This window comes from Grammomys surdaster, unplaced genomic scaffold (genome assembly GCF_004785775.1).
Source record: "Grammomys surdaster isolate TR1022 unplaced genomic scaffold, NIH_TR_1.0 191, whole genome shotgun sequence".
Classification (NCBI taxonomy): Eukaryota; Metazoa; Chordata; class Mammalia; order Rodentia; family Muridae; genus Grammomys; species Grammomys surdaster.
In genome coordinates, this window is record NW_021604636.1 from 7,419,480 (window position 1) to 7,434,873 (window position 15,394).

Genomic DNA, 15,394 nt, shown 5'->3' on the forward strand with positions numbered 1-15,394 from the left:
AAGTGCACACACACAGGAGCAGGTGCACACACTGGAAGTGCACACACTGGAAGTGCACACACAGGAGCAGGTGCACACACTGGAAGCGAATATTCATAGTACTCACAGTCTCTGCATCACCATAGAAGGCGGCCAGGTCCAAGGCAGTCCGGCCGTTTTTGTCTGTCTGGTCGACCTCTGCTCCTTCTTCCACCAGGTACTGGACCACTGCCCTGTGACCCTTCAGACAAGCCCAGCTCAATGCCGACAGGCCCTCTTTGTCCAGGGAAGAAAGAGCAGCACCTGAGAGAAGAGTCCATTTATAACTGGTAGGCAGAGATGAAGATGTCCCAAAAAGACACTTGGGTCCCCCAATCTACTCTCAGACTATGTTGAACGATGGGTCCCAAACAATAGGAATTTCCCCAAGAATCTCATGCTGAGAGAAGGGGAAAAAAGCACCAGGCAGAGAGAGGGAGAACTTGTCTTCCATAAAGAGATTTTAGAATTTTATCAACTTGTTGGAACTCCTAAGAGGACAAGATGGAAGGCCAAACAATGAGACAGTGATGGGCCAATGGCGGGTGGGACCACACCTTCACAGGACTGCTTAGGTGCATATATCCTTGACCCTTGAGTGAAACCTCAGGACTCCAAAGATGGACTTGAGGCTGCTGGATCTTTGTCCCTCGTCCCATTGAGTAATCTCCCTTGTCTGCTTTCTACTTTAATTTGGTTCTTTTAAATGGCTTACTGAAGAAGGGCATAGGTTGCCCCAAGACTAATAACACATTCACAGAACATGAACAAATCCAGGCTGCTGAGGGTCCTACATGTTAACTTGGGCAGGTCTGCAGAGCTGATGGCAGAGGGTCCTCACCATAGCTCTACCATCAGCACCTGGGCTGCAGCATACCTTAGAAAACATCTAACCGGGAAGTCAAAAGTACAAAGCTCTTCCAGCAAAAGAAGCCAGTGCACTGTAACGCACCATACCTTTAGAGAGGAGAAATTCCACAGTGCTCAGGTGTCCTTCACAGGCAGCCACCATGAGAGGTGTTCGACCCTGCTTGTCACTTAGATTCACGTCGCAGCCACGATCCAAAAGCAATCGGACAACCTGAAAGAAGCACCGAGAATCATCACTGAGAGGCCCATCTCTATACCACAGCCACTTTCTCCGTCTTTCCCAACAGCGGCGTGATACACGGGGCCCAAACCATCTTTCTACTGTATTCATCTCAACAAAACTTTCTATGTATCTCTCAGTATGCCCAGTTATTTTACGTACAAGAATCATATCAGGGAGAAATAGTAGTGGGACATGCCAGTCACTGCTAGGTGATGACAGGATAGCCACTGGGGGAAGAGGTGAGGTTAACTCAGCATAGGAAGGTGCCAGTAGATGCCATTAATGTTCCAAACTGGTTCAGAGGAGAAGCACAGAGGCCTGTGTATCTGGAGTTCTGCAGAGACAGCTCCAACCAACCAGTTACATTCAGTCTAGAGATGGAATGCAAACACTGTGCCCTTCTAAGAGACTTGAGCTTCCTCAGACGTGACAGCCATAGATGATACTGAGAGGGGACTACAGTTATGAGAGAAGGGTCTAAGGCAGGAGAGTGACTCTGAGCCCTTGGTTACATGCTTTGCTAAGATGCAGCACAAGGCGGTAGCTTGTCTTCAGAGGACAACTGTTAGCAAAGCTTCTCGAACCAAATTTTCAAAAATGGCAATGTGCTTTCTGCCGTGCATACTACTAACATTGGGGAGAAAAATCAGAAACCCAGGAAGGAGTCCCATGTACTCCTTGTGCTGGAGGAAACAACTTTATCCATTGAGTCAGCCTAGAGATTGCCTGGGCACATTACCTGCCTGTTGCCAGAGGGGCAGAAGTAGCATAATCCCATGTTCTCACTTCATTCATCAGCAAACTCCTCCCACCTTCCCCGTGAGTTAGGAAACACTGAGACAGGCAGAGGGTTAATCACAGGCACCTATTCTGTAATGAGTGGCCTTGTGTGCACAATCCAGGTGTAACAGGGTACTGACTGCGGGCAGAGATGTGGTCACTGTTTTAAAACAAAGGAAGAAGCTGTTGGACAAAGATGCCCTGTTCCCTTGAATTAAAGATGGTGTAAGAATGGCTATTCCAAGAAGTACCCTCACGGCAGCCCTCTTTCAAATATATTGTATGAATACACTACAGAAATAACAGTGGCAGATATGCCACCACAGTGAACCTTCCTCCCCTGTAGTCCAGCCCTCTTGGAGTTAGGGAAACCACTGTGGCTCTGGCATGGCTGTCAGTCTGTCGTCTGGCTGACTGTGTTGTGTCTGTCATGCTGGCCTCTGAGTAGTCACAAGGACATGGGAAGAAGCCAGGGAGGAGAAAGAGCCTCAAGGGTCACAGGTGGTCTCAACAGTGAACCTCATCCCCACCCACTGCTCCTGAAGCATCCAGGGGACCCCTGGGTACCTGCCAATGCCCCTGGCGGGCTGCACAAAACAGAGGGGGAACCCCTCTCCTGTTGGGCCGAGACACGGCAGCTCCATGCTCCAGCAGCAGCTCGCAGATGTCCAGCTTTCCTCTCCCAGCAGCAGCAGTCAGTGCTAGACAGGGAAGGGTAGAGGGGACCATCAGTAGGTGCAGAGCTAAGGTCTTGAGCATCTTATCACCTCCAGTGTGTGTGTCCTCTCCCTGTTAACCTGGGTGGGCCCTGTGATAGCTGTGGTCCACTGAGCACAGAGGCACTACGCTAACGTCCAGCCCTGGGTCTCTGGAAACAGGCAACTTGCACCGCACTGGAAGCCAGCTGCTAAGTTGTGAGATAGACCGAGCATCTCTAGGGTGAGACCGATGAGGACAAACTGAAGGTACATGGACTTGACAGCCTAGCAGACAGCCAGCACTGTCAGGCTAGCTGTATGTCAGCTGCCCTATGTAGGTTTCCAACTCAAGTCAAGCTACACCACCTAGGGCTATGAAGGCAAAGACACCTTAGCAACCCCTACCAGGCTCTGTTTAAACCACAGAGTCACTAAGTTTGGGTTCTGTTTTGCTCTACAAGAGAAACGAGAAAATCGCAGCACAGTATTTCACAGACAGACTAGTGTTAGACTCAAAGCTGGTCTCTTAGCCTTGAGTCTATAATTATAGAGGGGCTGGAGAAATGGCTGAGCGCCAAAGAGCGCTCACTGCTCTTCTAGGAGACCCCAGCTCAGTTCCCAGCATCAAGCTGCTCACAAACTACCTGTCACTCAAGCTCCAGAGGATCTAATGCCCTTTCCTGGCCTCCACAGGCCCCCTCATTCCTGTGGTATATACATACAGAGACATAAACAAAATTCAAATTTTTTTTCAAATAAAAAGAATTACTGAGACAATCAAAAGCACCCATCAGCCAGGCAGTGGTGGCGTGTGCCTTTAATCCCAGCACTTGGGAGGCAGAGGCAGGCGGATTTCTGAGTTTGAGGCTAGCCTGGTCTACAGAGTGAGTTCCAGGACAGCCAGGGATATACACAGAAACCCTGTCTCAAAAAAAAAAAAAAAAAAACCCCAGGAAAAAAAAAGCACCCATCATTCCTGTCTTGCCAGAACCTCTTTTAACAAGTCAGATTCTATATCATAAGAGGAAAAATGAGGTGCTGGGGTGGATGCCACTGGGATCCGGTGGTGAAGGACAGCTCCAGTGGGAAAGAGCGATCACGTGACTGGCAGTGCCTCAACTCAAATACATCCTGGCTTCTGCTTTGTCACATGAACTATGACCAAGAAAGGACAATAGCAAGTGTCAGTGACAACCCAGGCTTTTCAGTGGGGCAAAGGGGCAGTATGGCTCTGAGCCACACAGGACAGATGCTCCCCAGAAGGGGGCGACCTGGGATGTTCGTGGTACCATTCCCACGCCTGCTTGGAAGACTGTTTTTAAATATATCCTTAATTTCCAGCTTCCAGAAGATAGCAGCATTTTCACGAATGGGTAGAAGAGGAAGACTTCTCAATTACAAATGGGAAACAGAAGAAACAAACCCTTCACAAAAGAGCAAGTCGGTGCCAGTGATCCCATGAAAGTGGCCGTCCTCTGCAGCAGCCCGCGGAACTGAGAGAGGAAGGCGCACGAGGGGCTACCCACCCCTCACTGGTGGGAATGACCGCAGCAGACAGTAGTTGGGAAACAGGTCAGGTGAATGCACAATTGTGTGGCAGTGCTCTTCACATGGCCTCAAGCTGGACACCACCCACACTGCCATCAGTAGTGGGAATCGCCAGTGAACAACGCTGTCATGGGCTGGGACATTTACACATGCCCCACACCTAAACACACAACTCAGCAACACAACAGACCAGTCTTACACACTTGACTCAGTGAGTGGCAAAGAACACCGAGTAAAAGCCCATACTGCAAGAGCAGTCCTTTTGGAAAGAGTGGGACCTAAGGTCGGCCTTGTCATCAGAGCCGGGCACTTGGTGATGAGAACCTCAGAAGCCTATGTTCAGGGAGGCTGCTTCCCATATAAACACATGCATAGACCTGTCTCTCCAGACGCCTCCCACACAGCTGTCTGATGCTTGCTCCTCCTGGGGCTTTCTATACATAGTATGATATCAGAGTTGGCTCCCAAACCTCTGCCCTCTGCTCACAGCTACGCCAACTTCTCCTACACATGGGCCTGGTGACTGAGGTTAACCATGACACAGGCTGACAGACACGGATACAAACACATATACTGTAGACCAGACAGCAGGTTCTGATACTGCTGACATCACCCGAGTCTTACTCCCAGCCTTCTGCAGGAAGAAAGGAATAAGGCAGGAGCTGTGAGAGGGAGCAGATTACCAGGGAAGACTCATCTTGGGGGCCTAGCATCTGAAGCACAGAAAGGCAGGCCAGTTCTCATTGTGTTTCTGGTCCCAAGCCTGAGGCATGAATGCAGACCCTTCAGTCAGGGAACTGTCTGTCTTTCAGTAGCTTCCTCATGAGTGGGTGAGCCTCCCCAGTAGCTGAGGAGGTGAGGGGCATTCTGCAGGCCTGGCTCCACCAGACCACCCTTGCTCATGGTGACCTCCTCTGCGCTCAGCGACACATCTGCTTCTTTCTCAGGGAGTAGGTCAGCACACCTCTCCAGGAAAATGTGTTCAAGGGACACTGTTCTGACTGACCTCAGTCTCTTGATTTTGCAGTGAACAGCACAGCAGGAGCAAGTCAGGGGACCGGAGGAGGCAGCAGACTGGAAGCTGACACCAGCCTTTTCAGGTCTGACCGTGAGGACTCGTGGGCAAGCATCTGCTGGCTGTCAACGTGTTCCATAAACAAAGCATGGCACATCCTAATAGCACTGTCTCAGCATCAGTGGGAGAACGCTGCTCCAGGAAGCAGGACTGCCCCCTTTCTGCTCTCCAAGGAGGTGATATAGGAATCAATGCCTAGGCAGGAACTACAGGCTCTAGCAGAAGGAGCAGGGGAACACCACACAGAATGGTCCAGGACTCAGAGGACTGAGGGGTTAGAATGGAGCAGAGTGCTCCAGCATGCAGGGGGTTCTGGATGAAACAGAAAACACTGCTCGGTGTATTCTCTACATTCGGCCAATAGGGTTTCCTCATTTGTAGTTAAGTGGTCAAACCAGGTCAGAGAAGAGCCCTAAGGATCATCAAATGTTTAATTCAAACATTTGATTTCATTAAATATACCTTAACTATTGAAAAACTTGTAGTAAACACAATGTCCTCCGCCATATCTACTAGCGCTGCATCTTAACAGGCAGAGGCCACCGAAGCACACTCATAGGAGTGACCAGAGCATCAAGCCTGTGGTTGTTTGAATGTGAACAGGTCCCACAGGCTCACAGATTTGAATGCTTGGTCACGAGAGAGTGACATCATTTCATAGGATTAGAGGGTGTGGCCTTGTTGGGGAAGTGTGTCACTGGAGGTGAGCTTTGAAGTGTTCAAAAGCCTAAGCCAGCCCCAGTGGCCCTCTCTTCCTGCTGCCTATGGATCCAGATGTAAGATTCTAGGCTACTTTCCAGCACCATGTCTGCCTGCACACAGCCATGCTTCCTACTGTGAGGATAACAGGCCAAGTAAGCTTCTGAACCTGTAAGCCAGCCCCAATTAAATGTTTTCCTTATAAGAGTTGCCATGGTCATGGTCTGTTCACAGCAACAGAACACTGACCAACACAATGCCAAAGGGCAGCCTTTCAAGTGGTTCTTTAGCTTATTAAGTCAAACAAGTTCTTAACTGTGTATGTGTGTGTGTGTGTGTGTGTGTTGTGTGTTGTGTTATACAGACAGGCTCCTGTCCCTAAAGAGGAGAAGACATTCAAATCTGTGCGGGATGTGTGTGTGTCTATGTGTGCGTGTGTGTATGTGTGTGCGTATGTGTTGTGTTATGCAGACAGGCTCCTGTTCATAAGGAGAAGAAATTCAAACCTGTGGGGTGTGTATGTGTGTTGTGTTATGCAGGCAGGTTTCTACTCATAAGGAGAAGATATTCAAACCTGTGTGTGTGTGTGTTTTCTGTTATGGAGACAGGCTCCTGCTCATAAGAGAAGATGTTCAAACCTGTGGGGTGTGTGTGTGTGTTATACAAACAGGCTCTTGCCCCTAAGGAGGAGAAGACATTTAAATTCAAACCTTCACATAGACTTGAACGGAAAGATAAACACTCAAGTCAGTTTTATGTATTGATGAACTGTGTGGTAAAGGCAAAGAAGTCATCTTACACTCACAAAGCCAATGGCCAAGGTGGTCCAAACCAGATGAGAGTGTAAGCCAGCTCCCGCTGGTGCTGCAGGGAGCCCCCAGTACAGTCTGCTCTTGCGCAGTGATGGCAGTGACGGTGCTCATGACTGCTAAGAAGTGATGCTTGCAGTACCGTGCATTGTAGAAGAGCGGAGTATGCCACCCCCAAATCTGCCTCTGGCAGGCAGAAAAAGTAACTATACTGAGAAGCTCAGATGCCCCAAGAAGCTCTGAGTACAGATGAGCTGCTCCGTTTTGTGTGGGAACCTGACATCTCTGTGAGAATTCTCCCTTGACAGGCACTTCTCCTCTGTCCAGGGAGGACCAGAAATGAATTCACTGAAGAACATCACACTTGTGGCCTCGCCCATGTTACCTGTGTCTGTCCCACAGCTCATGCAGAAGCCGAGTCAGAAGCCTGAGTCTGAGCAGCCCCTGTGAGCTATGCTTACTTCTCTCTCACGCATACCTCAGTCCCAAAGGGAATGACACTGGTGAGCGCTGATCCAGCTGACATGCTTTTTGTTACAGAAGTCTGTCCCTAGGGGTTTTGAAGGATATAAAAAATTGTATTGTATTCTTCTCTTATAATATACATTATCTCAACTGATCTTGCAGGAGCCCTCAAGTGTTCATGAAAGATCTTGGTGTCAGCTGTTGCTCTGGAATTTTCCTCCACTCAGAGACTCTCCTCCTCCTTCCATGGCTGTACCCAAGTAGGAGGAGAAAGAAATCAAAGGTGCACAGGGACACACACGTGTATACACACAGGGACATAGGAGTCCACGGAAAGAGACGAGTCTAGTCTAGCATTTGGTGAGACTGGATGGTCCACCTACTAAATACTCCCTTCTCTCATTTAGTGAAGAAGCCTCGTCGCTGTGAGAAACGGGGCCTTTAAGTCAGAACCTGGAATCTCCGTTGCAGCTGCTACTGAAGTCTTGACAGTAACATATCAGACAACCCTGAGCTAAAAATAGGATTTGTGTGTTTCACCAGCCAGCAGAGAAGCCGGAAGCTGGAGCAGTTGACAAGCTGACAAGCGTGCCCTGCCAGGCCTGGCGACAGGGTCGGATTCCACCTTCTTCTTTCTTCACGGCCAGATTTGATTTGCTGTGTGCTTGTTAATGCAGATCTTGCAGATGGGGGGGGGGGGGGGGGCGGGGGGGGGCGGGTTTAAAAACCTGTCAGCACCAGTCCACTTTGCTCAGTCTCAAACTAGATCAGGTTCTATACAGGAATTCCTAAGGAGACACTGCTGATGACAGACATCGGGCCACTGGCTTCCTCTTCTACCCAGAATGAGTATTTTTAGCTCTGTCACCAAACTCCCCAGGCGAGGATGCGTCTCAAGTTTCAGCAGCCTCGAGGACTTCAGGATACCATATTCCCATATTCGGAAGTGAAGAGGGCTACGACAAACTCAAAACAGGCTATGCTCAACTAAAACCAAGCTATGCTCGGGAATTCCAACCATCCTGCTGAAAAAGCCAACCTCAGCCCCAGCTCTAATGAGGGTCAGTGAACTTGGCTTGACCAGACAAAAAAAGGAGTGGCGGTGGAGGTGGAGTGCGAAAAACAGGACCAGGGTGGGAGAAGAGACATTGCTGCTTTGTGTTCAGCCAATAAAACACAAGGACATGTGAAAAGGGAAAGGCTCCAATCCATGTGAACACAAGGCACTGAAGCCAGACACAAGTGCTTTTACTTGGCAAATGCTTAACAAGATATCATCTGTGTGACTGAATTATGGGGAAAAAAATAAAAGCACATAGGCTATCCTGCCAATCCTGAATGCCTTCACCTTGGCAGCGCTGTCTTCTGAGGATGAGCAGATTCATCATGGCAGATGTTCATTTTAAGAAAAACCTAACTGACACTCAGCCATCTAAGCTCACTGAAAACATCACGGAGAAACACTTCTTCACACCATAAAATGGATCGTTTGGCAGAATCCTTTACATACTCCGGGCAAAGATTGGATTTAAAAAAAGAAACAACCCTCAACTGTCAGCTTGCTGGGAACACAGTCATTTCATCGACGGGGCTGTTTATGAAATGTTATAACAGATCTGTCACTCAGGCACACAAGGGTGTGTCACTGCAGTGGTCCAGGCTCGGCTTGAGGATGAGAACCAGTGATGCTCAGTGTTTGCTTCTTAGACCTGACCTGGAGCCTCGGAAGGAGATAGAGGCCACTCCTCCAGGCCAGATCTTTCATGTATTACATGTGGAAAATACAAACTGACCTTCATGTCTAGCCATGAGCTTTTAAGCAAGAATCTGCACCTGCTATATATACTTCCCCTGCCCCCAAGGTCACCATGAGCAGAATAGCCCAGTTTTGTTTATAAGCATGTGTTTCTGCAATTTATTTCCATGTTATATTGTCCTTTCCCATTTTTATTAAAAAAAAAAAAAGGAATACCAATTAAAAGTAAACAGTGGGGATCTCAGGAAGGTTACCTCATGGTGGCTGAGGCAGAAACCAGTAGATTAGAAGGATTTGTTTCGTGACTTGGGGCAAGAGGTAGAACTTTCTGTAGCTCAGTTCCTCTAACCTCATGCAAGTGCACTTGACAGTGACCTCAAATGTGCTCCTTGAGATTAAACAGAACCTACCTGTGGTGTTTTACAGTGCCCAGCAGTTGACAACTGTTCAAGAGCTATTACATGCGGCTAGAGTTATGATAAATTAATATTACTAAGATACTAATATTACTAAGTGATATACCAAATGTCATCCCTCCAGCCCCACTAACCTATTCTATGACACACTACACCGTGTGTGAAGAGCGTCTAGCTTTGTGTACCCACGAATCCATTTCATACACAAGCAACTTCTGGGAGGCAAGTACTAGGCTTATCTGTTGCAAATGAAGAACGTAAGGCCCAGAAAAGCTCATCAGCTTGCCTAGGACCACGCAGAAGTGGGAGTGTGGATGCCACCTGAGCTCCTGGCTCCTTCACTGTTGCCTCTAGGAGGTCTCTAAAGACAAGGAACTCACCAAACAACTGCCTGTGAGTGTCTTTTTTTTTTTTTTTCCTCGAGACAGGGTTTCTCTGTATAGTCCTGGCTGTCCTGGAACTCACTCTGTAGACCAGGCTGGCCTCGAACTCAGAAATCCGCCTGCCTCTGCCTCCCAAGTGCTGGGATTAAAGGCATGCGCCACCACCGCCCGGCCAACCTGTGGGTATCTTTAGAAGGAAAAGACCCGGACAAGTTCCTGTGCTCTCTAAGGGCTACCAAGCTCTCCCATGGGCAGTATAAACAGTGTGCAATGACTGGATTCCCTTCTCACTCTGACCACAGGGCTCCTGAGACCAGAACAGCAGTCCATCTTAGGAACACACAAGTACCGCTGTACAGCACACACATTGAGCTGTTACGTGGATCTGAGTCCTGCCTCCCTTCTGCCCCTATTCTGATACTATTTCAACTATGCTTTGGAAGTAATGTGTGCTATAAATGACATAAATTCAACGGAAACATAATTCCCTAAAGTACAGATGACATTACTCCTATTTTATATGCACTTTGCCCCTCTAAAACCTGTGTGAAGGCCATAGCTCTGAACAGCTGTCACTCATAAAGCATGCTGAGAATGTTCACACTTCGGATAGATCCAACTACCTGAGCCAGGACGCTGAAGGCATGCCTAATGCCACCAAGGGCATGAAAATATGTCTCACAGTCTGCCTTTCCCTCACTAATATCTGAGCACAAGCTGAGCTGGACAGAGCCATGTGGGGGTGGGGCATCACAGTGGGTGTCTGAGAAAAGGAGGGAGGGCGTGTCACATCTCTGGGACAGTGTTTCACACATTCTCAAGAGACCCCAGAGAGTATTGGACATGTGCCTCTACTCCCGTCTCTCCCTTGGCCTTGTGCTCTGAAGGGAACAAAGAAAGAATGAATGTCCCAAATCCTCAAACCCAAAACACGAAGCTCTTCAAAAACGCCAGCATAACACTCCAAGTTTTAGAGCATGGCTGATTATGAAAACACACCACACTCTGGAAAACTCACAAATATGAAACATCTCTGGCCCCAAGCATTTTAAGTAAGGTATGTGTATTTAAAAAAAAAAAAACTTGAATGTGTAAGGAACAAACTGAACACAGCAAGGTTAAAATATAAATTCTTACTAAAAGCCTTCTAATCCACCTAAAGACCAAAGAGCAAATTCAAACGGACAGGCAGTCATTAGTAAATAATAAGGCACTCTACTCTGTTCTTTGTGATCTGAGGCACCCATGGATAAACAGGTAAGTTGATAAATAGGCTTCCGTGGCCCCATAAGCCTTAGATACATGTTCAAAAGCCACAGAACAACGGAAAGTGAGTCCACAGAGACTAGAGGGACACTTGAATCACAAAGGATGGAACACTTTTCTGCTCTGTGACCTTGTGTGCAGGAGGTAGGTCTATGCATCCAGTCTGCTCTACAACTGGGGGTCCTGGAGACACAGCACCACCTTCGACAGGGCTATACCTGGGACAGAGGCGGCCACATTCCGCCCAGAAAGCCAGCGGTGAAGTAGGACTAGGAAGTCTGTGCCTGTGCACACTCCCTAACCCAAATCTCTCACTCCACATACAGAGGAGAAAACTTCGCTCACCTTAGGAGTGGCAGAAAATCAAGTATCTTTAACAGCTGTGGCAATGGGAGCCCATTATTTACAGTGACCAAACTCACTTGTAAATGTTCATTAACAAAAATAGCACTGACTCAAAATAAAAGACCTGGCACTTTACACGAAGCATCTCAGCCAGTCTCAAACTATTTTGATGGGACATGCTGGGACACCCCCTTTCAAAAATTAGCAAAGCACAGCCCTCAGAGGCAGCTAACATGCTATAGTCTCACAGCCTAGAACGAAGGGCCTCTGAGGATGCAACCAAGTCAATATACAGCAGCTGGAGGGCAGGCAAGGGTCAGGAAAGGGAGATGTCATAGAGAAGGGGAGGTGTGTAGAAACCATGCCTATACTGCAGGGACTAATACACTCAGCGGCTGGCTGAAAACCACCCTCCCCATACACACCCATATATACACGCATCCACATACATGCACACACACACAGAGCTGTGAATCCAACATGGCAGGCCAGGACAATCACCAAACAAAATCGTGTCACTGGTCCCTTGCTCTATCCCTATCTACCAAAAATTTCTCCCAAATAATTCTACAAAATGAACATCCTCTGCCTTATAGCTGTGAAGCTTTCTTTTGTTTTTGATGTTCTCACTTGGTCAATACTCACACAGCAAGCCCTAGATTAGCCCAACACTGTCCACTCCTCTGCTCAGCAGCCACAGGTAGGTAGGTAACTGATAGCACAAGTGACCAACACTTCTATCCCTGGAGAAATTCCCGGGGCAGCACTAGGCCCAGAAGTCACACGAGAGTAAGAAACACAGGAATTCGGGTCCTCAGAAAGCCCACAGTGTGTGGACCACAGCTTCTCCTCACAAAACAGCTTGACAGTCTATGGAAATAGTCTCTACAAACAAGGCAGGTGGGATCGATGGAGGAAAAACCTTTGCTCTCAGAGAGCAGGCTGGAAGATGAGGACCCTGTTTCCATCTAAACAACCAGAAGCGGGGTGCAGACTCACACTGGATGGAAGCCTGGAGTTGGGACCATGGTCTGTCAATTCCCACAGCACAGCATTAGGTCACCAGTTAAGTGTCCCTGGCCGTTTCGGCTTGGGTTGAGCCACATCAAACAGTGATGTGGAAACAGTAACTCAATTCAGTTGGGACTCTGTGGGAGCCAGGACTGACTCATCACGGTTGTGGAATGCTGAGACAGATAATCCAGGCATCGGATGGGCTCCTGCCATGTTTTGGGCTGCCCAAAACCTGTGGGACGATCCTCATCGGACAGTCTGTGGGTGGCACAGCGGCGGCCTCATTGGCCGGTGCAGTTTCTGCTAACAGCTTGGACTCACTCTCCACTGAAGATGAGGAGAGGAGAGAAAGAAAGAGGAGACAAGGAAGGAGGAGTGGGGGTAGCAAGGCTGTAGCTCAGTGCTTATTGCTACCACAGAACTCACTCTGAAGGGCTTGTCTCTAAACACCTCCCAGACAAGAAGCAGCGGCTCTTGAAAAGGAAGGGTTTCTAAGTAAAGCCCTCTGCTCCCCAAATCAGCTGGTACTTAGGAGTTTTCTAAAACCTATGGGTTCATCAAAGTGCTCAGACTAAACACCATTTTAGAAGAAAGTCTCTAGAGTCTGTAATAAAGCTCTTGCCCTTCTGAGCCAGCTCCTCATGATGACACATGAGGACCACCGGCTCAAGCACTAAGGACCATGCCTCCTCCCGGCTACCCCACCCCATCAGGTGTCTCCCTGGCCTTCCTGGCTGAGAGTGGGCATCACTTCAACCTCCGGCTTTCAATCAGTAGGGATCGTGGTGCTCAGACGTGGACCCTGTGAAGCAGATACACAGACCCTGCAAGAGTCTGTGCTGACAGTGGGAAGGACTTTGTGCAGGAGCTGGTCCTCACCCCTCAGCATCTCACTCCTATGACAGCAGATGCTGAGCGTCAAATAGGACAGAGACACTGCGCCCTTCAAAGCTGGGTGGGTGAGCCTGAAACAGATGTGGAAACCACCTGTATAAGCCCACCAGCCAGTATCTTAAAGCCAAGTTGTTTACAGCTAAATCTATACCGAGAAGATTGTAAACAGATACAAGGGTGAATTCTCCATATAAAGCACTCATTGTTCCTCTACCTTCCCACACCCCACATAGGAGTCATTCTCTGGGTCCTGGCCTATCCTGTGGCCAATACACAAAGGCCATTCTGGGATGTTCTGGACACAAAGCACTGTTGAGAACTCAAGAATGAGGACCAGGCAAAGCCACCGAGCAACCACTCTCACTGCTGAAAATTCCAACTGTGAGGAGGACCAGACAACATGTGGGGAGCACCAACCCACACTCCAAGGAAAGGCCGGGCTCTGCTGCTTAGAGGATGCTGGTGACGAAGGCTGTAACCTGCTGGCCTGTGAACTACTGTCACTGCAGGACATGCTAAGTCAAAATCCTGCTCACCACGCAAGTCATCTCTCATTCCCACACCTGTGGAGTCAAGTAGACCCCGATGGCCAAATCCAAAGCACTGTTCTCAGCTTCCAGACAGCCCGCATGCAGTCAGGCCCAATATTTGCTGATATTCTCTCATCTAAGTGGTGCCTTTTAAGGTTTCAGGCTGTTCCCCTGACATGTGCAGCTGTGGGAGGCAGGAAGGTTCCAGGCAGTGGTCATCAGGGATGAAGGAAGCAAACGACTCCTGGAGGGCTGCTCTGGCTCTCTAAGCCAGATGGACAGCTGGCCTGGCCTTTACTTATTTTAAATGTTACATTTTCACATTCTCTCAATAAAACTCTTGGCTTCTGGGCATGGTGGTGCACGCCTACATAACTCTGACCCTTAGAAGGGTGAGACAGTAAGACTGCACAAGTTAAAGGCTAGCTTGTCCTACATAGAGAATTCTAGGCCAGCCAAGCCTGTCTCAAACATAAGGAGGACAGGTCAGTGCCCTTCCTCAGCTTCTTGCCTACCCCCAACCTTTCCAACTTCAAAGATCTGGGACTGCTTGGAGTGTGAGCCCCGAGTTCCAACCCACCAACCACTGGGCCCTGGGGCAAGAAACACACTGAGCCTGACACCAAACCCTACTTGAGAGACTCCTAGAGCCAGTGTGTTTCCTACTCTAGGGCCTGCTCACTAGACAAAACCCCCGACATGAAGAAGGGGAGGTGGGCACAAATGTCCACCTCTCACCAAGAAGGGTGACCAATAGCTGCTGGAAGAGGGAAAATCCATTTTCTCCAATGGAGTGATCCTGGGCCTGTCAACCGCACTCCAGGGCAGGCCTCAGTTGGCCAACACAATTGGATTTGTGTGTGTGTGTGTGTGTGTGTGTGTGTGTGTGTGTTTTGCTTTTTGTTTCTTGAGAGACAGAAGGAGCATGAAGTTGGTGAGGGAGCGTCCTGGGAATGGGCAGGGAAGGAGAATATGACCGAGATACTGCATGAAATGCTCAAAAACTAAACAAAAGAAAGAAACCCCCCAAATTAAAAACCTCTTGCCTGTTTAAATTCACCCAAATCCCTACTAATGACGCTAAGAAGTGTTTTCCAGGTCACAGCATCTGAAGATTGCTTTCAAGGCCTTAGAAGAGAAGGCTGAACAATTCTGTCTTCTCACCAGCCCCACGGACAGTTGCAAAGAGATGAATCCTGTGAACAAGCTCAGTGCTTGGAATCTGGTGCATCTGATGGGAGCACAGCTCAAGCCAATACCTAGACGACAGGCGGTGGGACCCTGAAACTTGGCGCTCAGGCTCATCAGCCTAGACTTCCGGCTCTCAGAACCTATGAGATGATAAATGTGTATCTTTTTTTTTTTTTTAAGTGAGAAGTCTTTAATTTCTCAAGTGACTCATCAGACATCAACCAACTGGCAGAATCTCAGTGGGGAGGGAACCAGTACACACCATCTGGAGTCCTACACTGTCTCTGTAACTCACGCCGTGGCTCGCTCCTCCTTCAGTCCATAGCAAGCCATAGGAAGCCAGCCGATGGTGGCTTCTGAGAGTGGGCCATGTGGCTCTGAAGGGCAGGCCTGCTCTCCCACCAGGAAAATCTC

The 15,394-nt window shown here is 48.7% G+C and overlaps 1 protein-coding gene across 1 annotated transcript in view; it reads right to left on the reverse strand.

The window, feature by feature from the left end:
- The window catches only part of Tanc1 (tetratricopeptide repeat, ankyrin repeat and coiled-coil containing 1), a 229,565-nt gene that overhangs the window by 12,366 nt on the left and 201,805 nt on the right, over window positions 1–15,394 (reverse strand). Inside the window, exons 20-22 of the mRNA XM_028769164.1 lie at window positions 2,459–2,592; window positions 976–1,099; window positions 107–282 (exon numbers count right to left, since the gene is read on the reverse strand). Of these exons, the coding sequence (XP_028624997.1) occupies window positions 107–282; window positions 976–1,099; window positions 2,459–2,592 (434 nt within the window). The remainder of the gene's footprint in view (window positions 1–106; window positions 283–975; window positions 1,100–2,458; window positions 2,593–15,394) is intronic.